The sequence below is a fragment of the Mesoplodon mirus genome, assembly GCF_964341445.2.
Source record: "Mesoplodon mirus genome assembly, chromosome: 18".
NCBI classification, from domain to species: domain Eukaryota; kingdom Metazoa; phylum Chordata; class Mammalia; order Artiodactyla; family Ziphiidae; genus Mesoplodon; species Mesoplodon mirus.
The window spans coordinates 17,067,754-17,094,211 of NC_138994.1; the positions used below are offsets into that span (position 1 = coordinate 17,067,754).

The window sequence follows — 26,458 nt, forward strand, 5'->3', positions numbered from 1 at the left end:
GCTGTAGACGCCACAGTGACAAACCCAGCTCCCTGACCTCGTGGAGCTTCACAGACAGTGAACTTGGCTGTTGTTCACAAGGGCCACAGGTCAGAGCTGGTAGAGCCGTGCACGTCCATCTCCGTGACCAGAAAAGCAAGTTCAGTCCTTACTAAATGCAAGTTTATGAGATCTTCATAAAAGAACATAATTACAATTATCGCTGTATTTTTAACTTAGGACACAGCTTCTTTGTGAATCAGCTAAAGGTATTTAAACAAAGGATCAGCAAGAAGGTTGCTGCTGCAAGTGCTTTACACATTTATTAGAGTTTCCGCCTTGATATGCTTTAGGACTCCAGAAAAGAGTGTGGGGTGGGACGGGGGTTTTGCAGTAAATGTTGTAAAAAGCACTGTCTAGGAAGTAGGCGTATAAGCACGCAGCTGTAGGTTTCTTGAATTGTATGTAGCATTTCCACAGATAAGTCGTTCCTGCTGTGTACTGGGTCCCGCTGATGGTTCCATGTGGAGTCTGGTTTCTCCTTATACTCCACCCCTCCCCGGCTTCTGTCGTGATGTTACACAGATGTTACATTGTACAGAGCAAAACTGCAGAGGTGGCTCTCAACTTTGTCTCATGATTCAAGTTCAAAAACTTGGAGCATCTGGCCCCATCCTCTGCTCTCCTGGGAGCAGGAGAACTGGCCCCGCCTGCCTGCTTTCCCCGCGGGGACTGGACACTACAGAGGAACTGGGACTGTCTGCTGAGCGCCTGGTGCCTCCTCCAGGGTCACGTAGAGCACCCTGAGCGCCTCCTAGTTCTGCTTGGGTCTTTCCCGTGGGGTCCGCCACCAAATGCCCGTGGGGCCGCAACTGGATTGGCATTTTTAACTTTTCACTGGGATGAAACTTGTTCATCATTTTAAATAAAGCAACTTGATTTGGGGTTGGGTTGTTTGCATTGTCTTGTCCTTGTTTTCATTCTTACTCATCTGAAAGTCAATAAAGTGTACTGAGTTTGTCTGCACAATAGGACCTCTTAGATATACACTTGATCCTGAACAACTCAGGGTTTAGGGGTAACAACCCTCCCTACACACAGTGGAAAATTCAAGAAAAACATATAGTCAGCCCTCTATATCTGTGGTTCTGGTTTCTGCAGCCAGCCTCGGATTGTGTAGTACCACAGTATTCGTTTATTGAAAAAAACCCGCATCTAAGTGGACCCATGCACTTCAAATCCATGTTGTTCAAAGGTCAACTGTATATTTTAAAACAAGGTGGACAGGTGACAAAAATAAGGCCCAAACACTTTGGCTGAAAGTGCCCCCTGGTCAAAACCTAGTAGCCAAGAGATAAACCTCACTCCACATTTTATAGCTGTGGGGCATTTTTCATTAACTGCGGCTAAAATTCCTTTTGCGTGTCCCCCCAGTACTATGTGATGCAGCAGGATTAAGCTCACCCTGTGTGGCGCAGCCAAAGAAAGAAGAAATAAGCAATTCAAAAAAAAAAACAAAACAAAAAACACTCCTTCCAGCATCTTGGCTTTCATCAGATATCACTGTACGTTTTCTAAAAAAGTATTAAATGCATCCTAAACAAAATCTTGGAACCCTGGTTTTTCAATATTAGGCCTGTGTTTGGCATGATACCTTACAAACTTTGTCCACTCTTTGGTTTTTAAAAATAACTAGAGCAGGGTTTGGGAGTGGTAGGAAATAAAGTTTTCGGTTACAGTGCGTTTGTCTTCAGCATACACTGTTCAGTGACAGAGCCCTGGAAGGGTCTGGAGAAACAAAAACAGTAGGCTTTTCCTTCATTCCACCATCCTACATTCCAGAATTATGCGAAGAAGAAAGACGGTAGGGGAAATAGAGTTGACCCACAGCACCTGGTGCTGAATTCCTGAAGCCCGTCCTTGGGGGCAGCCTCCATACCCTGAGGCCTATGTGGAAGGCTGTTGGGTCCAGACCGGGAAGGAGCCTTCACCGGCCAGCACCTAGAAACGTCCTCTTTGTGAAAACGTATCAAAGCAACCCCAAGGAGTAAAAGCAGCTGGTGACGGGTCTATAAAGTGGCTAAAAGTAAGCAGAGTTGGTGTTTTCATTGTCTTACAGGCAGTCCAGAGCTACCGTCTAGTGAACCTTCCTGTCTTTACTTGGCCCTTAGCATTCCCCAACTAGCAATTCCAAAGTGCTCTAAGATGACCTGCGCGGGTCTAAAATGATGCCGAAAGGGCCCCGGAGTACTGGGTATTTCAAACTGCTTTTCAAAAGGATCCTAAGCCCAAAGCGTCGGGCCTGCCCGGGCAGGGAGGGCTCGGCCCTTCTCAGGCCTCAGGAGCACTTCCCAAGGGGCCAGGGCTCTGGTCCCCAGCATCTTGAGTCACCCCCACCCCCACCCCGAGTCCTGGGAGGTCGGGGACGGGCAGGGGGCGGGGCGAGGCGGGGGCTCCGCCCCGAGGCGGGGCGCGGCGCAGCACGCTCCCTCGGGGTCCCAGCGGGCGGGCACTCGGGCGGCCGCGGCGCGATGGAGGCGCCGGCCGAGCTGCTGGCCGCGCTGCCCGCGCTGGCCACCGCGCTGGCGCTGCTGCTTGCCTGGCTGCTGGTGAGGCGCGGGGCGGCCGCGAGCCCCGACCCTCCGGAGCCCGCGCCCCCGGAGTCCGCGACCCCGGCCGAGGCCAGCGGGACGCCCGCGCCGCTCGGCCCCTGCGCGGCGGAGCCGGCAGCCGCGCCCGAGGGGCCGGGGGAGCCCACGCCGCCGGACGAGTCCGTGCCGCCGGAAGAGTCCGCGGCGGCGCCGGTGGAGGCGGAGGAGCAGGCCGCCGAGGAGAGGCAGGTACGGACCCGCCCTCCCGGGCGCCCCTTCCCACTCTGGGGCCAGGTACCCTCCGCGGCTCGGCGCCCCCTGGCGTCCCCGGCGGAGCCGAGAACCGCGCCTCCAGTCTTGAGCCGGGCTGCCTCAGGGAGGGCAGGAGCCCGCGGACGGCAGGAAGGGAAGGTCCCGGCGTGCAGACTCAACGCCCTCCCCCCCGAAGTGTCGCCGAGCCTGTCGGAGTTGTGTTTTGTCGCCTGGCTGGCTTTCCTCTTCTTGGCCTCTCCTCCCCCGGCACGGGTCATACCCCACTCCCCACCCCTCACCCTCCAGCCCACAGGTTCCCAAATCCACGTGCATGTGGCTTATTTCAAGGGCTGCAATGACAGTTGTCTTGATAGTGGAAAATATAATACTTAAAGAAAAGAAAGAAAACAAGGAGAGCTGCCTTTTCTTTATGGGCTAATTTGAAATCCAGATTCCTGAGTCATTTATGTGTGAAACCCATTGGGTGGGACTGAAAGAAAGGCACCGGACAATTGCAATCCTTTTTATTGCCGTTTCCAAACTGCACGGTGCTTTGCACACTCCCCCAGGGGCTGCAGATCAGTCGGGCCAGCGTGCAGTGAGGAAGCAGGATAAGGCCCTCCTGCGGCACAGCTGAGCCCCCCAAAGCCTCCCTCCTGCTTCTGCAGTCCAGCAGCTCTGTCCTGACCCCGCGGCTGCCGTCTTGCTTCAGGATATCCAGATGAGCGTCTTATGGCTTGTGGGCACTCCTCTGCCCAGCCCGATACACTTTTTCCGACGTATCTCTTTAGATTGGAAGCCTAGTTGCCAGGCGTGAAGCCATGCGCCTTCCCAGGACTTCAGCACCCTTGGCCCTTCCAGGCCACCAGCAAGGGTCCAGAGCCTGATCAGAAGGCCTTGTTCTGACTCCTGAGGTCCCTTTCTTGGAAGGGAGGATAGCCAGGATGGTCAAAACTGTGAGCCAGCTGCTTTGGTACGTTGTGAGCATGTCTGCAGCGCCCACTCTGAATTTTGCTGGACACAATGGTTTATACTGGAGAGAACCCTTCCGGGGAGGAGGAAGCAGCGAGACTGGGCGGAGGCATTTCTCTTTGCTGAGTAATTGTTCCAGACCCCCTGTGAGCAGGCGCTTTGCTTGACAAGAGGGTGACTAATTGTGTCATTAGAGTGTATTCTGACCAGCCTGAGGAGAGCTGTTGTATTCATGCCAGGGAGCACCGAGGCCCTGTGATTCTTGCTGACCTCACCTGTGGTGATGGCAGGTGGGGTTTGGACGTGTGCTGATGTGTTAGGTTTGCTCCCATATTTAGGATTCTCTTGGGAACAGGGGAGGTATAGGGGCTGTTCCCAGGCTGCCACTTGCTCTCAGTCAGCCCTGCTCCTAGAGTTAACACAGTGGCCCCTTTTCACCCAGAGGCAGCTTCTGGACTGAAGTTTAAAATGTTCTGTAGGGAATTCCCTGGCGGTCCAGTGGTTAAGACTCCACGCTCCTACTGCAGGGGGCCCAGGTTCGATCCCTGGTCAGGGAACTAAAATCCGCATGCCACATGTCGCGGCCAAAAATAAATGAATGAATGAATAAATAAATAAATAAAATGTCCTTTAGTGGTGCTCAGTCATCTCGATCCTCTGGGTTACAGCACTCCTCAAAGAACTTTCTACAAGGCCTCTAGGCTCTCGGCAATATGATATCTATGTAATGGGTTTAGTGGTTCTTTAAAAAGCAGCCCTGGTTTGCCTCTGGCTGGGAGAAAGCAGTCCTGTGAGGGCGAGTGGGGGCTTCAAAGGACAAGGCACCTTACGGAGGCTAGTGTGGTGGACACAGCCTCGGAGCTGGTGTGCTGCCAGAGCAGATGACTGTGACAGTTGAGGCTTGTGCGTCCCTCCTTCTTCTCCACGGCCTGACGTGATCCACCCAACGGGAGAATTAAGTTTAAGTCCATTTCCTCCTTTGGAGGTCTCGCCCTTCCCTTTTGGGTTCAGGTCTCCAGCCCTCTCTGAGCTAGCAAGCCCCCGTCGACTCCAGCTGTTCACAAGGCCCTGGGCCAGGTGCTGGGGGACACAAATATCCACTGTTACCCACTCCCCCGCCTTCCCGGTGGTGGGGTTACCCTGAAAGGAGCTGCTAGAAGTTGTCTAGAAATGGACTTGGGCATTTGCGAGAGCAGGTCCCACCGCTTTCTTCTGATGATCACACTGCCCAATCCTGGAGAGCAGACCGGAAGGCCCACTGGGGAAAAATAACTCAAGTCAGGGTTTGGGAAAGCAGCAGGGACGCCGTCAGCCAGCCTCTCCCTAAGTGAGCAGCGGCAGAGGCTGTGGGAGTGGAGGGAGGACAGCCCCGGCTGCTGAGAGCGGGAAGGCCCAGCCCCAGCCCCAGGGAGAGTGGCACTTAACTCACCTCTCCCCTCCCCCCTGCATTTTCCATTCTAATCCAATCGCCTTCCTTCTTGGAGGCCTGGGAGGCCTGAGGCAGCTGCTGCCCACACTCACAAAGCTGATTATTGAGAAGGATCCAGAGCCCAGGGAAGCAGCTGCGGCTGTGGGTCATGGGGAAGTGTCCCCTCGGTGCAGGAGAACCAAGTCTCATGAAGGGCCTCCCCGGGCTGGGAGGCTGAACTGGGAGTGAAGAAATGCAGGCAGAGCAGCCAGGGCAGGGAGGCTGAGCAGAGGGCAGAGTTGTATTGTGAAACCTGTAGTCATTTCTCTCTGAGGGATTAGTGTGGGAGCGGGCAGGGGAGGGGGTGGGCGTGCCCCACCCTCACAGAGAATTATGGAGAACAACATCAAGAACAGGAGCTGGTCCCTTTTAAGCCCAGGAAACAGTGCTTTTTGGGTGCTGAGGTATAGGTTAGGATTTTAGGATTTGCAGGCCTCTTACCTAATGGAGATGTGGATTCTAGCAAGGCTGTATTGTAGGATACCAAACAGTGGTCATGGGCAAAGGGTCAAGTGTCCTTCAATAGTACCAGAGTCAGATAACTCTGTCTGTGCCAGGACTCAGACATCCTGGTGCTCGGGCCCTCAGTCTACTCAGAAACGGAGTAGGGACTTCCTATAAGGCAGCTAGCCAATGTCACAGGCAGGGAGACTGTTCGAGATTGAAGGAGACTAAAGAGACAGGAAAGACAGATGAAATGCCTGATCATTGATTGGATTCTGGATTTGGGGTGGGGGGTGTGGAGCGGGGGTGTGGGGAGCTATAAAGAATATTTGGGGGACTTCCCAGGTGGTCCAGTGGTTAAGACTTCGCCTTCCAATGCAGGGGGTGCAGGTTCCATCCCTGGTCGGGGAGCTAAGATCCCACATGCCTGGCGGCCAAAAAACCAAAACATAAAACAGGAGCAATATTGTAACAAACTTAATAAGACTTTAAAAAAAAAAAAAGAATATTTTGGAGATAACTGGATCATGTGTCAAATGAATGGTTTATTAGATCATTTTATTGTATCAATGCTCACTTTCTTGAGGGTGATGCCGGCATTGTGATCATGTAGAAAAATGTCCTTGTCCTTAGGAAGATGCATGCTGAAACGTTTAGGGGTAAACATGTCATGATTCAAATAGTCGCACACACAGATCATGGGTGTGTATGGAGAGAGAGTACAAAGATGGATGGAAAAATGTTAAGGATTGGTGAATCTAGGTGAAAGGGTATATGAGTGTCCATTGTATTATTCTGTCAACTTCTCTGTAGGTTTGGAATTTTCCAACATACAATGTCGGGAAAAAGGAGCCCAGTGCGGAATTTCTCGGGAAACGGCTTGGTTTTTCGGGCACTCTAGGGGTGCTGGTCTGATGGAGCTGCAGAGCCTCCTCTGTCTGTCCTTGCCATGCAGCTGGGCCCTGGTCCACCTTTTCTGAAGTTATCTTGCTGTTAGGTCCATCTTGTCACCAGCCTTGTCACCGCAGGCCTGCCCCCCGGGAGCTGCAGAGCCCCTAGCCCTCCCAGAATGATCAAGAAGCAGGTAAATCCCATCCCCCATCATCTGCCTGAGCTTCATTTATTTTTTTTTCTTTATTGTATTTTATTTTCATTTTTTCTTTTTCATGTCCTGACCTTCGTGATGTCAGCATGACTCCACTTTTCTGTTCTCTTAACAGAAGCCAGTTTAGTGGAGGCTAACAGATATCTGGCAGTTGTTCACAGCACTTTGAGTCCGCTCGGGCTGCTGTAACAAAGTACTGTACATTGACTGGTTGAAACAACAGACATTTATTTCTCCCAGTTCTGGAGGCTGAGAGTCCAAGATCAAGGTACTGGCAGATTCGGTTCCTGGTGAGAACCCACTTCCCAGCCAGCTGACAGCTGCCTTTTTGCTGTGTCCTCACACAGCACAGAGGACACTCTTGGTGTCTTCCTCTTCTTACGAGGGTCCTAACCTCATCACGGGGGCCCCCACTGTCATGACCTCATTAAACCTAATTGCCTCCCCTAGGTCCTACCTCCAAGTACCATCACACTGGGGGTTCAGCATATGAATGCTGGAGGATACAAGCAGTCTGTATCAGATCTAGTGATTTTCTGGGGGGGTGGGAAACAGAAATAATCCAAATGTCCATTAATTAGGACGTTAGATTAGTAAGCAAATTGGTAGCAATAAGTAAGGAAAAAAGCTGAACACAAAACAGGAATAATGTCTTCCCAGTCATCACCATGATGTACATCAACTAAACAAGATGGCGCAGACGGCTGGAAGCAGAGTTCAAAGTTTAGACCTGCAAGAGGGTGTGTTTTGTAAAGTTCTTTAAGCTCATAATTTTTTTTTCATATGAGAAAGAAGTTGGGGCTTTCCTAATAGCTAAATTTCGTTCATTCTTTCAGAGACAGAGTCTTGTTTGCACATAGAAATTGTAGCTGTCAGAATTTTTCTACTTAGTGGGAAGACGTGAACTCCTAAAGAACATACCTTAAGAAGAAAGCTGTCTGCCTTCAGAGAGTTAGAAATAAAACACTGAGCGTGTTCACTTTTACACAGTTTCTTTTTGGTAGTCTTTTCCTTCCCAGACCATCGGCCCAAACCACAGTGTGGGAGGGGTGAGACCAACTTAGACCCTTGGTGGACGTTCTTTTTGAGAAATGCCAAGTCCCTGGTAGCCAGAGCATTTCTGGAACAACCTGAGTCTGAGTGCACTTGGTTTGCCCCTGTTAAGGACAGATAAATCGAAGAAGGGTCCAGAAACCTCCTCCTGTCAGGCCCTGATGCACAGACAGAGCTGTTGGCTGCCATTCTGATTGCCTGCTGCCTGATCAGAACCAAAAAAGGAAGCCTGGGATGCTAATAGCAATCATTCCTTCTCTCTTGCCAGGGAGGTGGGCGCATGGGTCACTTTCCCCTGGCCAAGGTGGCTAAAGAATAGCTAATGAGATTAAATAGCCTGAAGGAAACCCAGTGCAAGAATTCATGGAATTTGCTTATCTAATTTTTTTGCCTCAGAATAGCCTTAGGGCTTGGGGAAGTCACTTAACCTTGTAGATTTCCCATCTACAAAATGAAGGGGGTGAACTAAAATGATGTCTGATACCTCTGTAACAATCTGGGATTGTCTGCTTTCTAGCCATCAGCTCTTGTTCCATGGCCTGGGTAGAGCGTGTGTCTGCGTGCGCATGCGCGCACACGCTTGTGGTTTTTTTCTTTGTTTGTGTGTTTGTTTTGGCTGCATTGGGTCTTCATTGCTGCGCACAGGCTTTCTCTAGCTCTGGCGAGCGGGGGCTACTCTTTGTTTCGGTGCATGGGCTTATCATTGTGGTGGCTTCTCTTGTTTCGGAGCACGGCTCTAGGCTTGTGGGCTTCAGTAGTTGTGGCACACGGGCTCAGTAGTTCTGGCTCGTGGGCCCTAGACCGCAGGCTCGGTAGTTGTGGCACATGAGCTTAGTTGCTCCACGGCATGTAGGATCTTCCCTGACCAGGGATAGAACCTGTGTCCCCTGCAGTGGCAGGCGGATTCGTAACCACTGCGCCGCCAGGGAAGTCCGTGCTCGTGTTTAATATTTCCAAGTTAGAAATCCTTGCAGACATTGCTAACCCTCTGGACAGTCTGGTTGAGACAATCCTGGGCTTGGTCTCAGCAAGGGCCTAATTCTGTGACCTTGGTATTAATACTCTTTCTCCCGGCCAGATTCTTCCTTGCTGAAGTCTCACAGTCTGAGATCAATCTCAAGACAAGAAAATACCTCTGGCCCAGTGGCCTCCTATGAAGATCTGTAAACCTACTCCAGGGTCAGACCATTCTTTGTCTTTATTCCTCATGATCTAAAGCTGGTTTCCCTTCCTCGGGTGGAGGCCTCCTCAAGAGATCTTATATGCTGGCCCCCTACATTCTGTTATTGCCCTTGGAGTCAGTCATGGTCAAAATTCTTCAGCCTGGCTTTCCCCAACACAATGATTTCACTTCTTCTGACCCTCTCAGATCTGATTTGGTGAGTCCCTTAGTTTTCTTCCCTGTCCTTGACCTTCTCTATTAATCCCAAAATGTAGAGACTAGAATTCAACGTAATACTCACTGATTGAGGGTCTGGTAGATGCCTGATTGCTGCTTCAGGGTATTTTTTTTAATGAAGCTTTTGATGTCCTCTAAATCCGATTTATAGGAACAGTGCCAAAAACTGTTAATCTGATAGGATTGAATCTGGCAGGCTGATGTCTGAGCCAGACAGAGTGTGTTTGGGGCTTGTGAATGTGCCCTGATTGGGATCTGAGGTCGGAGTCTGGGATGGTCCCTTTGGTCTGGACGTTTGGATACAGTGCCCTACAGGCTGGCTCCTCATGCCCTGGGGCAGTGTGCAGCTCCGAAATCTCTCTCTCTCCCTCTCCCCACAGCCCTGCCCCTTGAGTCAGTGGCTTAGCAGGTACTCTCCTTTGCTCTTTGCTAGAAAAGCTCCTGCCCATAATATCAACTGGAGCACTTACATCAGGGCCTGGACCACCATCGCCATCTCCCAGAATACACTGGCGACGATCGGCCTCCTGGTCTGTGGTTGATGGTGCCCAAATGTATATGCCCAGCCCAGCACCGTCCCAGCTGCCTCCGGACACCTCCCCTCTGTTGTCTCATGAGCACCGCAGACAGTCCTGTCTGATAAGCGTGCCTCATTTCTGTCCCCCTGGCACGCCCTGCACCTCCTCCCCAAGCCCAGTGACCTTCAGCCCGTTGAGAGTCTGGCACCACTCCCACAGCTGCTCAGACCAAGCGCCCACGTGTCTTCCTGGTTTCTTCTTTTCCCTCTCCCGCCCACCCGCAGTCACTCCATCAGCCAGTCCTGTCACCTGTGTCTCCAGAAGGCCTCCTGCCTGCTGCCACGTCTGCCCATCTTTCTGGCCACTGCTCCAGTCCAGGGCTCATCCGGCTGTTCAGTAACCTCCCAAGCGGTGTCCCTGCCTCCAGTGTGTACCCCACCCAAGCCCCACCCCGCAACCAACATAGAAACCTCATCTCCTGTTCTCCTGCTTACAGCCCCCAGTGGCTTCCATCGCCCACAGAGTAAACTCCAGGCTCTTACCAGGGCCCCTGAGGCCCAGCAGGACCCTGCCCCTCTGCCGCTTCTCCCAGCTGCCCCGCCCCCTCCGCTCAGTGCACGCGCGCGCGCGCGCGCGCGCACACACACACACACACACACACCAGGCCTGGCGCCGCCCCTCCCTTGCCTGGCAGACTCTCCCCAGCCTAGATCTTCACAGATTGCTCATCCTCCCCTTTCAAGTCTCTGTGTCCTTGGCCACCTTGGCGGATATAAATTCCCCCCAGTACATCGTCCCATCCGGCTGGCTTCCTTCTCAGCACTCAGTACGGGCTGAGATCATCTTTTATTTTAGCCTGCATTGTCTGCCGCAGTGGAATGTCAGCCCATGAGAACAGAGTCCTTGCGTGCCACGTTCATGGCCACGTCCCCAGCTCCTACAACAGGCCCGGCGGACAAGCGGCACTCAGAAAGAACTTGCTGAATGAATAAAAGCTGCAATGACAACAAAAAGGAAAGAAAACTCTGCTGGTTCCTGCCGAAAGGCAGGCGCTGCCTCCTGGTAGGACTGCCCTGGGCAGCAGGGGTCTTATTTCCCTTCACGCCCCGGCCTCTAGTCCAGGGCCTTGCGTGTCGCCTGCCTGCAGTGCACCCTAGAGCTGTGTATTATGCCCCAGCGAGGCAGACGGCTCTGCAAGGTAGTCACCCCCCCAGTGTGAGACGTGTTCAAACAGACTGGATAACTGGCAATTCATCAAAGGTTTTATCCACTGGAGTTTTGTACTGGGTAGAAGCCATGTTAGATCAGTGGCTTTCTAACATTTTTTAATGCCCCAATACCTTTTTCCCTCTTTAATCTTACACGGGAGGAAGCCCAGTGCACAGAGGAAAAGCGGAGCTGCTCTGGGCGAGGGTCTCCGCCCTTCTGCCCCTCCCCCTCCTCCTCGCAGTGGTCCCCGCAGCCCCTCCACTCAGCTCCAGGGCTCTGCCGACCGCGGGTAGAATAATAACATCAGCTCAAGACCGTCCAGGTCAGATCCTGTGATCTCAGAGGACCCCATCCAGACAGAGGAAGGAGAGGGGCTCAGGGGTGAACAGCCAAGGACAGATCCTGTGCCCGAGGCTGTGGTCCCAAGGATGACCCTACGTTCCAGCCCACCCCCGCACCCCATGGCACACGTGGTGGGTGGGAGAGGACGGCACTTGCCAGTAAGCCCTTAGAGAGTGACCTCCCTGAGTCTGGAAACAGGAGAGCTTTGAAAGCCAGGGGTTGTTTGGATTGAACGTGGCAACCGTCATTATGGGGCTTTGGCAGGAAGAGCGTCATGAAGTCTGCGTTTTAAGCTGTCCTCAGAGCAGATTACTGGAGGAGAGTGGAGTGGAGGACACCGTGCCTGTGAAGGCACTGAGTGATTGAGACAGGAGTGGGGAGAATGAGGGGGCGGATCCCAGACGGCTCTCAAAGGCGGGGAGAGTCTAGAAGTCAGAATAGAAAGGAAACAGCAGGAAATTCCCTGGCGGTCCAGTGGTTAGGCCTCCACACTTCCACTGCAGGGGGCTCGGGTTCAGTCCCAGGTCAGGGACCTAAGATCCCGCATGCCGTGTGGCATGGACAAAAGAAAGAAAAAGAAAGTCAGCATTCCCAAGCCGTGATAAAGTGTCAAGATGCTGTGACTGCAGGGATAAAATGGACACGTTGAGGGGGCCAGTTTGGGACAAGAAGACTTCAGTTTCTTGTCACGGGGCACGTGCCTTGTCCAGCTGCACGTGTAGATTTAGAGAGCTGGCCTGAGTGGCCTCAGCCTGGAGCGAGGGTGGCTGAGTTGTTTTGATGGTGCGGGCAGAGAGCGCAGCCTGGTCGTGACCTCTGCTGGCCCGTCCTCCCCACCCAGAGCCGGCCCCCCGGGGACTGGCGCCGGCTCTGCTCTCTCTGCTCGTCCCACAGCCGACGCTCCCCTCTGAATGCGGAGGATGAACAGCCTGACTGCCTGATGGAATCCTTCTGGAAGGAGTGCCAGCCATGTCCCGCCCGCTCCCGCCTGAGTGGGAGCCTGGAAGCAGCCCTTGCGCCAGGAAACCCTCTCCGGAGAAGGAGGGGTCAGTTGGCCCGACCCAGGCTGCGGGGCGGCGCATAGGGGATGCTGCGGCCCCTGGAGAGCTTCCTGTTATCTCTGTCGTTGCCTCCTACGCAGGGAGGGAGGGACAGGCTGGCCTCCCCCTCTGCCTGCCTGGTGGAGCCATGGTCCTCCCTGTCTAAAACCAGTCCGGACTAACTGGGGGGCAGGGGCGTTGGTGCAGCCACAGCAGAAGGCAGCTCAGGTGGCTGGTCACAGGGTCCAACAGACCCTATTTGCAGGACTCCAGGGCAGACCCATCTCCTTAGGCAGACAGACAGACAGACAGCTGTCTCTCTGCCTCTATCTCCCCCCATCTCTGCTCTACTTCAGCCTGTGTATCGGGCCTGGATCAGCCAGGGCAGCCATAAATGGCGATGTGCTTCCTGTCAGCTATGCATGTGGCCCCTGAGGGCTCTGAGAAGCCTCCTTCCAAGCCCCTGTGTGCCCTACAGCCCCCTCCCATCCCCTCCGCCACCCACCCCTCTTGGCCTCTGGGGGACTCCGGTCTTGGGCTCCTGGCCTTGGCAAGGCTGTCAGGAGGCCCTCCCTCCACCTGCCTCCATTGGTGGAAAAGCTGAATTAGAAAAGTAGCCCATATGGCAGGCTATAGTCAATACTAATTTTAGTAGATATTGCCGTGTCTTTTTAAAAAAATGAATTTAATTTGTATAGGAACAAAATATATCTTTCCCAATTATAAAAAAAAAAAAGAAAGAAAAGTAGCCCAGAACGTGTGAAGTTAGAACTAGTCTCTAACCTGCTGAGACGCTGGTCACTGAGCAGACCGGGGCAGGGTCTCAGTCCCATGCCTGCTCTGGGAAGCAGCCAGGATGACACCAGCTGTCAGTCTCAGAGGGTGTCACCAATTCACAGTTTTCATTAAATTGATTTACTTTCATTTGCACTTGGGGTATTCGTCTGCTAGGGCTGCCATAACAAAGTACCACAGACTGGGTGGCTTAAACAGCAGAAATGTATTTTCTCCAGAACTGTAAGGTCAAGGTGTCAGGGGTCTGGTCTCTCCTGAGGCCTCTCTCCTTGGTTGCACATGCTGCCTTCTTGCTGGGTCCTCACGTGGTGTTTCCTCTGTGTGCAAGCTTCCTGCCGTCTCTCCGTGTGTCCACATTTCCTCTTGTAAGGACACCAGTCAGACTGGATTAGGACCTACCCGAATAACCTGACTGAACTTACCTCTTTGTAGACCCTCTCTCCAGATACAGTCATAGTCTGGGGTACTGAGGGTTCAGACCTCAACATATGAATTTGGGGAAGGACACAATGCAGCCCTTAAGGCATGGGTACCATGCAACAGTCTCAGGACCAAGGGCATGGACCAGAAATCAACAGTGGTGATGGCCTCTTGTGAGATCTGCAGTCAGCGCTCTGAGCAGCTGCTGGGTGCATCCTGCCTCCAGGCCTGGTCCTGGCCGAGCTGTGGGGCACGGCTGCCCCACCAGCCACAGGAGAGCAAGCCCCAGCGTGGGACTCAGACCCTGAGAGCCCTGAGGGGTCGTCTTGGGCCTTCGAGACTCATTCAGCAAAGACAGAGATGAGGGCCCAATTCCTTTAGCCTCTCGGTTCAGGCCCTTACATCTCTCAGCTGTGCTTTGAACATCCCACTCACCTGTGCTTTGAACCTTCCTGCCTCCTGTCTTGCCAGTGCATCCCCACATACTGTTCCCAAATGCAGCTCTCATCCTGTTTCTCAGCACTTTGAAGCTTCCGGTGGCTCCTCAGGGCCTTGTCCTATATAAGCCGGGCCCTGCATTCCTGGCCTCCTCCCCCCCACCCCCGCAGTCACACCAAACTCCAAGGAGTCACTGGAAAAGCCGGGATGTTCCAGGCCTGCCCAGCTCTTCTCAGACCCAGCTCAGGATCCTCGTCCCTTCCAAGGCTTCCCCTGCGCCCCTCAGGCTTAGCTGAGCTCCCCTCCTTAGGGCCCCCCACCATCGTGTTGCTTGAATGCATAAGGTATGTACCTGCCAAAGCAGAACTTAAAGATGGGATGTGTTGCGAGCAGGTACGCAGGCAGGTAAAATCTTTATCTTTTGGCCGCACTATGCAGCTTGCAGGATCTTAGTTCCCCGACCAGGGATGGAACCTGGGCCCCAGCAGTGAAAGCGCCAAGTCCTAACCACTGGACCACCAGGGAATTCCCAGTAAAGTCCTTACTGACTGCTCTTCCAGACAAAGGCTTCGACAGAGCAGTTCCAGCATTTTGCACACGGTCGGTCTCCCTTTATTCTTTTCCTTTGCTGCCGTGCACACAGCTCACCATCTTGAAGCAAAGAGCACTGGACTGAGGCTAAAGAGTCCCAACCTCCAGAAGGGTTTCCATCCTTGTCTTAGTCGCTGTTACACATTTTTTATAAAATAAGGGCAAAATGCAATAAAGAGTGATTTTTAAACTTTTTTTTTTTAAATAATGGAAGGCTTTCCATTATTATGATGTTGTCTAGAAGACCAGTAAGTAACCCAGATAAATGTGAGGCCTTGGGCACCACCCTGGAGCAGCCCCCCCTACCCACCCCCTCTGCTGTGCAGCTGGTATTTGACAGAGGCAAGAGCCTCCTGGCAGAACGTGAGATGTTCTGGGCTTGCAGAGTGGGATGTGAGTGGACAGTGGCCGTGGTCAGGACTCTGGCTGTCGGTGACAGAAACTGGGTTCAGGTGAGCTTTCGCAGAACCAGGATTTGAGTCGCTCACATACAGGGGAGGCAGGGGTGGAACAGCCAGGGACTCCCCGCCCCGGTGACCCTGGGCAGCTCCCGAGCTCCCAGTTCTGGAACCAGAGGTCCCTTGTGCCCAAGCAGAAGTTGGGCCCTGGGTCACATCCGCCTGCCCTGCCCATCGTGGTGTGCAAGGTGGGGTGGGGTCTGATTGCCCATCTGGCAGTTCCCACCAGGACCACGGGCTTCAAAGGGCATCTTCTGAAAGAAGGGGGTTTCTGTGCAGACAGAAAACAGTAAATGGCCGATTCAGCAATGTTTTCCAAACTTCATTAAGTCTCAAATAAGAAATCTATTTGAATTGCATCCCTGTCTGTAAAGTCACAGAAGTTTTATAAAACGGTATCTACATCAACCACACACACACCACTATTTATCTTTAATTTCATATTGGGATACAGGGTCGCCCCCGAAGTCTTAGTGTAGTTTTAAGTCTTAATAACTGAAGAAGTGTAAATGCTACAAACCTACAAAATACATCAGTTGAGTATTTACTTATTTAAATTCCTTTTATACTTAGTTTCCTGACATTTGAATGCTGTGTTTTTCATTTTAAGTCTTTGTGAGTGCCGGAATCTGGACGGGCGAGCAGGTAGAGGGGTCCTCTCCTGTGGGCACCTCAGATACCTGGTCGACCTCCCTTGAGGTCATGTCCAGACTGTCACGTGTGCCTCCAATCCTCATAAGATCACAAGGCTGGACTCACAAAGGCAGTCCCTTTAGTCACTGACCATCCGCCCATGAATGGTTTTCCAAAGTCTGAAAATCAGCTAGAGCCACTAGACGGGGGTATTATGTGAATCTGGATAGGAAACGTCAACATATTTAAAATGTAGATAACAACCTTTCAAATGTCATTTTTTGGTATGTTGGGAGCATTTATGCTTCTGAAGTTATTAAATCTTAAAAAATCACACTAAGATGTTGGCTGCACAATTTTTAAATACTAGTAGCAACCTCTAAGTTGCTTTCGTGACTCACCAACGGGTCATAACCAGTTTAAAAAGTACCACACTTCAGGGGCTTCCCTGGTGGCGCAGTGGTTGAGAGTCTGCCTGCCGATGCAGGCGACGCGGGTTCGTGCCCCGGTCTGGGAGGATCCCGCGTGCCGCGGAGTGGCTGGGCCCGTGGGCCATGGCCGCTGGGCCTGCGCGTCAGGAGCCTGTGCTCCGCAACGGGAGGGGCCGCAACAGTGAGAGGCCCACGTACCGCAAAAAAAAAAAAAAAAAAGTACCACACTTCAAAAGTCAAGTGCAAAATCCAAATGTAGACCAGCCTCTCCCCAGGGGGGTGTTGGCAGGTCAACTGACACCGTGTCTCTTTGGGATAAAGAGGTCTGCCTTGGTTCTTGAATTTACCATCCTGGGTAGCAATTATCTGGGTATGTGTCTTTCCTACCGGACTGTGAGTTCCTTCACGAAGGGGCTGTGCTTGCTTTTTCTGTTGTTTTTCCTTTAGCCTTTGTGTCCCTCGAACACAGTAGGAGAATTGGCCTACCCTCTGGTCTTGATATTGGGCTTATTTCTGGGCTCCAGCCCTGATTAGATTAATCTGTTTTTCTTTCTGTGTTTTTTCTCTTTCTTTTTTTAAAGAAAAAAATATATAGTAGCCCCAAGCTCACTGTTCAGAGATCCCTGTGTAGCATTTTAAAAATGCAATTCATGCCTATTGTTAGAAAATCCAAATTATACTGAAATGTGTAAGATGGAGAGGAAAGGCCGCCCCCAACCAGCTCTTCTCCCCAAAGGCGATCGCTGTTACCGGTGTCTTTGCGTGTCCTTCCAGAAAACGTTTTCTCCGCATTTATGAGTATATATGTGCACTTCTGTTTTGACATGCACACCAAGAATGTTGCACTCTTCACCCTGTGCTGCTTCTTGCTTCTCCCTTTGGTAATGTATCTCAGTGTGCTTTTCACATCGGTACGTATGGTCGCCTCCTTTTTTAATTTTTTTTTTTAATTTAAAAAATTTTTATTTTTCTGGCTGTGCCGCGTGGCATGTGGGATCTTAGTTCCCTGACCGGGGATCGAACCCGTGCCCCCTGCAGTGGAAGCTTGGAGTCCTAACCACTGGACCGCCAGGGAAGTCCCCAGTCGCCTCCTTTTTAAGGCAGTGTTGCACAGTATATGCGTGCACTGTAATATATTTAAGCTGTTAATATTTTGGTGAACATATCGACCAAACTGTTTAACTATAATATATTTAACTATACTATATTTAACTCCATGGATGAACATTTAGTTGTTCCCAGTTTTGTCTTGTTCTCCCCTGCACCCAGAGTCCTCGTATAAAAACCCGGATAGATGGTTTTCCAGCCCAGAGCAGATCTCTAGAACTGGGTTTGCTGAGTCAAAGGGGTGTCTCCTTTGTCCCCCAAAGAGGCCTGCCTTCCCCTGCAGCCACAAAGACGCTCTGCTGGGCAAAATCCCAGAGGCGTCTGGACACCCGAGCCCCAGGTGCTGGCCAGCGCTCAGGGCAGCGTGCCTCACATCAGATGGTGCTGAGCCTGATGTAAACTGCTAACTGGAGAAGAGCCAGCTCCTGCCTCCGGCCCTGCTCCTCCCGGCGGCATCTTGTGGGGTCCAGTGAGAGAGAAAGTCACAAGAGACTCGAGGCCCTTTGGGTTTGCCTAAGATGACCGGCTCTTGGGCTTTTGTGCAAACTTTGCCTCCCAGCTTAGCACTCTCTGATTTGTTGGGGGGACTGCCTGCCCGGCTTGCTGAGGCTGCAAGCCGCTGGACCCCCGGGCCGGGAGCCTGAAGGCCTGGGTTTGGATTAGTCCACCGCGCTGTCTCGGCCCCCGTGGGGCAGCTCATTCACGTCTGGGCTCCCCTCTCCTAAACCTGCCGGCTCTGCCTTGTCTGCTGTTGGGCTTCCTCGGGCCGCAGGTCCCCTGGCTCTTCAGTCCCTCAGAGCCGCAGCACCGGCACCTCCCTGTCATCCTCCAACATTCCTGCAAGTTGAAGTCACTCCTGCCTTCCACCGAGGCCATCCCGGGACATTCCTTCCAGCCTTCTGTTTAATTTGTCTGTGTGCGTGGGAGAGAACCAGGCTGAGGGAGGTGGAGCTCCCATTTTGGGAAAAATGGAGCCTGAAATGGTCAGGGATGGAAACAATGTTAAAGGAAACAGAGATGGAGCCTCTGACCACAAACGCAGCTTCTCTGTGACACCCAGCCCAGCCAGGACCCCAGAGAACCCGCCAGCTTTCCTCTCGTGCCTTTTGTTCTACTCACTATAGCCAGGAGTGGGAGTCGCCCAGTCCACTTATCGAAGTGGCACCCACCACTTGACCAGCACCCACCTGGAAAAGGCAAAGGGACCGAGGTCAAAAATTCAGACACTGATGTCCCTGTTTCCTTTTTTGCTTGTTGGTGTGTTTTGGCCACACCGCATGGCTTGCGGGATCTTAGTTCCCTGACCAGGGCTTGAATCTGAGCCCACGGCAGTGAAAGTGCCGAGTCCTAACCACTGGACCACCAGGGTATTCCCGCTGATGTCCCTGTTTCCACCTGCTGTTGACCGTGGCCCCCACTCAGGACCTCCTGGCCACACTCTAAGGACAGCGCGGGTGCTGTGAGTGGTCACGCTGGCCCTGGGCGGCCCCCTCCTCTCCCCGCGACGTCCTGTCCACCAATGCCCCCTCTCCCCGAGGCGGTCACCCGCTTCCGGTCCCCAAGCACATCTATCCTAAGAGCAGACCCAGGGGTCAGGTTGCTTTGACCGAGGGGTCAAACCCTGAATGACAATATCAAAAATGTAAATCAGGTGCGCAGGCACTGAGCCCTCCCCTTGTCTTGCAGGAAGAGGAGCTGGATGGCGTGGAGGGCCCACCCCTGGCAGGGCCTGAGGAAGACAACGGTGAGTGGGACCCGCGCACCACTGCCCGCTGAGGCCGGCCGGATCGTGTCTGGCTGTGGAGGCTAGGCTGTGCCACGGCCCTTTGGATTCCCCAGCTGAGGATTTGAGTGGCAGGAGGAGGAGAGAGGATGGAGGGGGAGAGGATGGAGGGGGAGAGGATAGAGGAGAGGGGCTGCGAAGCCGTGTCTGCTGCAACCCAGAGGACACTGAGGCTGGAGCCCACTCCTCTCTGACCCCCTGCTTTCCTGCACGCATCTCCCTGACCACCTACTTTGCTCTTTTGTTTTTTTTTTTTTTTTTTTTGGCTGCACTGTGTGGCATGCAGGATCTTAGTTCCCTGACCAGGGATCTAACCCGAATCAGTGCCCCCTGCAGTGGAAGCCTGGAGTCTTAACCACTGGACCACCAGGGAAGTCGCTGCTTTGCTCTTTTGGCCTTTACTTTTCCATTTATACAATGTGAGTTGTCTCCAAATACAGGTGGCCTACCACTGACCTTCTGTTTCCTGCAGTGCCTCTTAACTCCTTTCTCGTCCCCGATTTGTACATTTCACATTTCTCTCCAAACATCTCGGACCTATTTTATGGAGACTAAAGCCACTTACAGGGCCGCCTCCCAGGGTTCTGCAGGTTAAAGTCCCTCAGAGAGGAAACGCCTGATTCCCAAGCAGCTCCAGCTGACTAGCGTGGCCATCAGGTTCCAGGCAGCTAGGGGAAGAGAAAGGGAGTGACCGGGAGCATTGAGCAATTTGGACTTGACCAGCTAGAAGGCAGTGTGTTTGCTCTGGCCACCCACGGGGACCAGTGCCCCAGACAGACAGACAGGACCAGACACGGTGTGGGGCTTCTGCTGGTTCTGTCATGTTTTATTTCTTTAAAGAAAAAAAAAAAAAAGAAGAAGAAGCTGAAGCAAAAATAGCAAAATGTCAACATTTGTCAAATCTGTATGGCAAGTACAGGGAGGACTTATTACTTGCTGTACTTTTGTGTACGTTCGAAATATTTCATGGTTTTTTAAAAAGGGAGTCTGTTGCTGTGATTTTAAGTCAACAACTGGCTGGAGCCCTGGAAAGAGAAGGTTGCAGGAATGCAGTAACCAAGGCTGGTGTGGGCCAGGCAGGCAGGGCTGGGATGGGGGGTGGGGAAGCTTTCCCTGAGGCCCAGCAGGGATGGGCCTTCAGTTTCAATAGAGCCTTAGAGGAAGAGGGAGGGGCAGGAGGCTGCAGGGGGGCGGGGGTTGGGTAGGGTGGACATCAGCCCCTTGCCAGGGGCTCTCCCTCCAGCTGTTGACTCTCCAGATCCTCTGCGGGAACCGTGGGCCTGGGGTCTGTCCCTGCCACATTATTGGATCCCGGTAGTGATTTGGGGACACAGGAGGCAAGCGCCAAGGCTGCTGGAGGCCCCTCGGCCAGGACAAGGGGAGGCTCAGCAGACCCCTCTTCTGAAACACCGTCAGACCCCATAGATGTGCAGCCCCACACCCAGCCGTGGGCAGTGTCTCCGGGCCCTCCGTCCTCATCTGACTGCTGCTTCTGGACCTTGCCCATCCCCCAGCCGCCTCCTCCCAGCCCTGACAAGGCGGAGGCAGGAGAGATTTAGGGCCCCAGCTGTCAGAAGAAAACGTGAGAGGCCCCTGGCCCCTCTGCAGTGAGCCGCTCAGTGTCCACTAAGGTGCCTTCCCTAAGCAGCTGAGTGGATTCAGAAGACTGCAAGAGGAAGTCCCCCCTCCCAGGGGTCTCTCACGTTGAACCCTCCTGGTCTAGCAAAATTGGAGGCTGCTGTGGAACCCTCGTCACACCATATGTGATTAAGTGAAAGCCTTTTCAAGCCTTGTTCTCTCTGGCTCGAAGCAGCATAATCAGGCCCCACAGATTGAAACCTTGAGTAGTACCCAGCTGGCAGCATTTTTTATGTTTTATTTTTCGAAAACATAGCAACACAATGACCTTGAAGTCGAAGTTAATCCGTCGTCTTTGTCCGTTGCCTCTTTCTGAGGTCCAGAAGCCAGCATGGTTGTGAGCTCACTCTGAGACTAGCTCCGTGTGATTCTGTCCCATGGCAGGTTCTTTCCTGACAACCAAGGACCCAGGCCCCTTAAACGGCGGCCCCAAATTACTCAGCATAGTTCCCAGATGCCCGGACACCGCAGTCCAAGCCCTGAGCCTTTAGAAGCTCCTGATGCTGCGGGCCCTTTGCTCATCAGCCTGAGCTAAGCTCAGCCTGGAGGGAAGAGAAGCTGATGGGAGCGGGGTCTCCGGGGCTGGGGGGTCGGGGGGAGTCATCCTGTCTGCGCTGAGCCCCAGCCCCAGCTCACCAGGAGGAAGAGCCAAGTCCTGCCCTGGCAGCCTGGCTTCTCACCCCGTGTCCTCCTGTCCCCTTGCTTCCTGCCCCCCGCCTCACTGGCTTCCTTGCTTTGCTGGATCTGTCTCCCCAGACCTGCAGCATCACCTGTAGAGCCCTTCCTGACACCCCCCCCCCTTAAACTTCCAAGCAGCCCCCTCCCTGCCTCTCTCTCCCCTCCTGCTGTGCTTTTCTGAAGAGCTCTCAGGACCTACTGCAAACTCTGTATTTTATTTTATTTTACTTATTTATTTATTTTATAAGATTTTTTTTTAACATGGACCTTTTTTAAGTCTTTTTTTGGCCACGAGGCATGTGGGATCTTAGCTCCCCGACCAGGGATCAAACCTGCACCCCCTGCAATGGAAGGCGAAGTCTTAACTACTGGACCGCCAGGGAAGTCCCAAACTCTGTATTTTAATTACTAATCTTTGCTTGCTGTATGTTTGCTTCGCTGCTAAGTCCCCAGCACCGAGCAGAGTGCTCGCTAAGTATTTGCTGAATGAATGAAGAGCGAATTAATCCTGGTACAAACACCGTAACTGCTTCCTAAGGCAAGGGCTCAGCCCTGGCGGCCAGATTCTCCTGCAAAGTCAGGCTGTGGTGAGAGCAAACACCACCCCAGCTACAATGCCTGGGTTCTGAATTTGCATCCAGAACCTTCTTTTAGCCCAGAGAGAACTCGAATCTCAGAGGCTGCAGCCTTTTCCTCCCTGGAGCCCACATCAGCCTGTCTGATCACTCGGGACAGCTGCCAGCTGGGTGGCCCCAGGGCAGGATGTGGAGGTGTTTGAGATCCCTGACAGTGGAGTGACACAGAACAGAAGTGAAAAAGAATACGTCCATGTGGGAGGGTGATTTGCTGGTCTATAGAACGGAAGTGAAAAAGAATACATCTGTGTGGGAGGGTGATTTGCTGGTCTTGCATTTCCCATGCTCAATTCTTTATACATTAACTGAAATTAGATAAGACAGGCACTGAGCCTCTATCCCCGAGGCTGACCGGAGGCCACCTACCCTCCACCTGCTGGGCTGAAGGACCACATAAGGGCATTGCTTCCTAAGGGAACTCTCTCCACCTGGACACTCAGCCAGGGGAATGCTCTAGAGCTCTTTCCTTTTCTTCCCTTGCAGCCTTCACCTGTACATGCTGCCTCCTCTGGCCTGGCTTCCCTACGTCACACGTCCTTGTTTTCCTCTGTCCACATCCCCTGGTGTGCCTTCTTCAGGCCTCTAGAGCTGCCCTTTCATTTGTTCCAAAGCAGCTACGGGGTCTGCTCTGGGACTGGGAAAGCCGGGTACACCTGTTCAGCAATAAGTACTGAGGATTTTTGGTTTGGTTTTTTCGGTTTTTAAGTTTTTGACCACGCCACGTGGCTTGCAGGATCTTAGCTCCCTGAGCAGGGATTGAACCCTGCCCTCGGCAGTGAAAGCACCGAGTCCTAACCACTGGACCGCCAGGCAGTTCCCTAAGTGCTGGTTTTAATGACCGATTTGAACACTGTGTGAACAAGCCACATCATTCCCATATCCCATTGTGGGCTGGATGCGTTGTTTCAGATTTTTAATAACTGGTTGCGGGGAGGGGCATAGAAGGGGCCTGCCGACATGATGCCCCTGGACGGCAGGGCGGGCACCCCCAAGCCTGGGAGACCCGAGGACCTTGGCAGGAGGGTCGGGGGTCCCTGGAGCCTTCCGGACCTGGGACCCGAGGAGAGGCAGGGCACCCATCGCCTTAGCACAGGCTGTTTCCCAGAGATAAGGGCCCTCCGACTGTGTAACGAGCACAGCAGTCACGGGGAAGGGGGTGGTTCAGGCTGAGGGGGAGAAAAGCCTTGCGGGCAGCTGCTGGGCCAGAGCCCTTGCTGGAGAGGGGCCCACAGGCAGCTCTGTGGATGGCTCAACCTGGTCTTGGAAGGGAACTGGCCTTTGGTGGATGGAACTGAATAGCATGGGCGGGGGTGGGGCGGCGATGCTCCCTTCACTCCGGCTGCCTCATCCCCGGTTCAAGTTCCCAAAAGAGTTTCTAAGTGGAAGGGGTGTGGGGGGAGGACCTGCCAGGCCCAGGGGAGGGTGAGCAGATGTTGTGGGCGTCCAGCCCTCTCTGAGGCTTAGGTGAGCTGGCCCGGGGTGGGCATGGGGCCCGTCTGCCCCTCTTTGAAGCGGGGGCACCCTCTCTGGCCCAGGTGGTTCTTTGGAAACCCTTCTTCGGAGGGGAAAGGGGCCTGAAGTTGCAGGCGGGCGCAGCACCCTAACTGGCTCTTACTGGGTGTCCTCTCTGCAGGGGGAGAGGCCTTCTCCTTCAAATACAGTCCCGGGAAGCTGAGGGGAAACCAGTACAAGAAGATGATGACCAAGGAGGAACTGGAGGAGGAACAGAGGTAGGCCGCCCACCCTCTTCGGGGTCGCTCAGCTTTCTACAGTACCGGTACCGCCGTGAGCCCCCTTCGTTGCAGGCGGGAGAGGAGGAGGGCCTCCTGTAAGCTTCGCCAGCCCCCCACTCTTCCATTTCCATTTTAGGGTTTTCTCCCCCATGTCCTGGCAATATTCGGCCAGGCTCGATTTCCCCCGACAGTCCCCTTGGGGCCCTCGGGACCCTCGGGAGGAGCGTGTGAAGGTGATGGGGGGGAGGGTGGCCGAGCCCCTTCTTGCACCCCACCCCTCCCCCACCAAAAGGGAAAAAGCAGATGCCTGGGAAGAGCCTGGAGCAGATCGGCTGTTCACTTACACGGAGGGTTCATGACAAAACCAATCCATCACTGCAGGACAGAGCATGATTCTTCCTGCTCATCCACTTGGCCACCAACCCCCCTCAGCACCCCCCAAACGCCCCAGCCCAGGGCCAGCAGTCGTTTTTTATCTGTTCTGCTCCACGGAGCTCCTCATCTTTAGAATTGGGCTCTTCCCCCGCCAGCCCCCAGCCGGGCACCCATGCACACCCCGGGGCTTCCCTCATAAGGAGCAGTAGGGACAGGCCATGGGGGAGAACCAGTGGTCTGACACGGGCCAGCCTGTGGCCTGGGGTCCTCTGGTTTAAGCACAGAGCTAAATGGGGGCCTGTGTTTTCTGAGCCCAGCAACCCGGAGGGGCTGGGTGATCACCCCCTACTTCCTAGCTAGCGTAAGCTGGGTTCTAGGGTCAGAAATGGAGGCTTTATTATTCCAGGATGCAGATCTCAACTACCCTTTATTACCAAGCCACCCTGCGTCCCTCAAGTCAGAAGGCCCTGTGCCCACGAGAACCCCCTTTCCCCTCCTGGAGCCGCCGCCAGTCCCTCCAAACCTGGCCTGGAAGACTCTTCACTGGGGGCGGAGGGGTGGCAGGGTGAGCCCAGCCCGGGGAAGCCCCCCACTCCTCGGTGCCCAGCCGCTGCCTCTGGGTGTGATCCGGTTTGCTGCCTTTATATTTCAGGATTGAGCTGACCTCTGACCTCACTTCCCTGTAGCAAGTTCCTTAGGTCCTGAGCCACAAATATCCTTGCAAATCCTTTTGGTAAGGAGACTGACTTCTTAGATTAGTGGTGCCTCCCTCATCCTGTCTGTTACTGTGTCCCCATCACGACTGAATGTGGTCCAAACCTCTCCTCCTCCGCTGCCTTCGTAACCAATTAATTCATTTCTGTGCACCCGGGCCTGCTCATTCTTCTCCAGCGCAGGGCTCCTGGGTGAACAGGCTCCCCTCCCAGGGCTGCAGGGTTCTTGGAGGCCCAGTTAACGCAAGTCCCTCCTGGGCCTAATGGGCCAGCTGGTTGGAGGGCCAGCGCCCCCTTGTGAGGCTGGCGGGAAACTGTCTTCCGCTGGACTGCGTGGTGTCACGCCTGCAGTTTTCACCTTTCCCTGAGAAGGTAGAACGGTGCCCGGCAGAAATCCTGTGCCCTCAAGTTGTGGTTCAGGCAGGGTGTTATGGTCAGAGCAAGGGCTGGTGGACTGCAGCCCTGTTTTTGTAAATCCAGTGTGACTGGAACAGGGCTGCGGTCACTGTTTTTCTGTGGTCTGTGGCAGCTTTTGCACTGCAGTGGCTGAGCTGAGTAGCTGCAGAGGGACCGCATGGCCCACAAAGCTGAAAAGAGTCAGCATGTGGCCCTCTCCAGAAAAGGTGTGCAGCCCCAGAGTTAAGGATGGAGGGGGCTTGACGTGCCTGTGGTCCCTCAAAGGGCCCTGTGGACAGAGGCTGTGACTGGGACCCTGGCCCTATTCTGTGTGCTCTGCGGAGATGAGGGGCCATTAGAATAGGAGAGGCCAGTTAGCCGACTCAGTGGCAGGTCTCGGGCCGGGGTCAGACTGCCACCGTCCCTGGGTTTAGTGCTGGGACCTCGGGGAGGGACAGGGAAAGTCCTTCTTCCATCGTGTTCAGACAGGCTCTGCATTGCCCAGGAGGGTCTTTCCCTAGTGGATCTTTGGGGGTCTCTAGATGAGTGGTTCACGCTGAGCTATTCTGCGGGGTCGAGACTGCCCAAGCGCTGCTCTCGGGGTGAGGGTTTCTCACCTCCTCACCTGCAGGCTTGGTTATCACAATCGTGCTTGAGCTGAGAAGGAGGGACTGGTGGACTTCATGGTGAACACGGTCCTCCCAGGGTGGGGCTGGAGTTCATGTTCACTCTCATTACTACCCCTCCCAGCATGCTCCTGTGGCTGTCAGACACGTCTGCCTGTGAGGTGCGCTTGCTCCCTCCTACCCCTGCACGTGGTCAGCCCACTCAGCACTGCATGGGGCCCCCGACACCCACCCCTCTCGCATGTTCCCCGCACAGTGACGCTTGGGGTTGCAGAGGCTGGCAAGTGTGGCTTTGCGTTTTCATCTACAGCACGATAGTTCCAGTGGGGACCGGGAAAGCTGACGGGTGTGAGACAGCTCCGGTCCCAGCTGAGTCTAGGAAACTGCCTTGGGATTGTCAGTATGAAAAATATTGTCAAACCACTAAAACCACAGGCCAGTGAAAAGTGTGTGCTCTTCTTTGCCTGTCAAATTCTTCTGGACCAAACTCTGCTTGTTCCTAATTCCCTTCCTGGCATTCAGGGTCCCCGTCAAGTTGCAAGCTGGTTAAAAACCCATGCTGCAAACCCTTGACTTTAAATTCTTTACCTCAGCCAGCACAGCAGTATCTAGACCCTAAATCTTTAGTAGTCACAA

The 26,458-nt window shown here is 53.6% G+C and overlaps 1 protein-coding gene across 5 annotated transcripts in view; it reads left to right on the forward strand.

Annotated features, from left to right (window-relative positions):
* The first annotated feature begins 2,484 nt into the window (after positions 1-2,484).
* Positions 2,485-26,458, forward strand: part of MXRA7 (matrix remodeling associated 7) — a 39,434-nt gene continuing 15,460 nt past the window's right edge. For 4 of the 5 annotated variants that reach the window (XM_082604502.1, XM_082604501.1, XM_082604503.1 and 1 more), the window contains exons 1-3: positions 2,485-2,819; positions 18,932-18,989; positions 23,613-23,709. In XM_082604502.1, the coding sequence (XP_082460628.1) occupies positions 2,511-2,819; positions 18,932-18,989; positions 23,613-23,709 (464 nt within the window). In that variant the 5' untranslated portion in view covers positions 2,485-2,510. Of the gene's footprint in view, positions 2,820-18,931; positions 18,990-23,612; positions 23,710-24,739; positions 24,821-26,458 lie in introns of all 5 variants that reach the window. The other variant, XM_082604504.1, reaches the window with a different exon arrangement.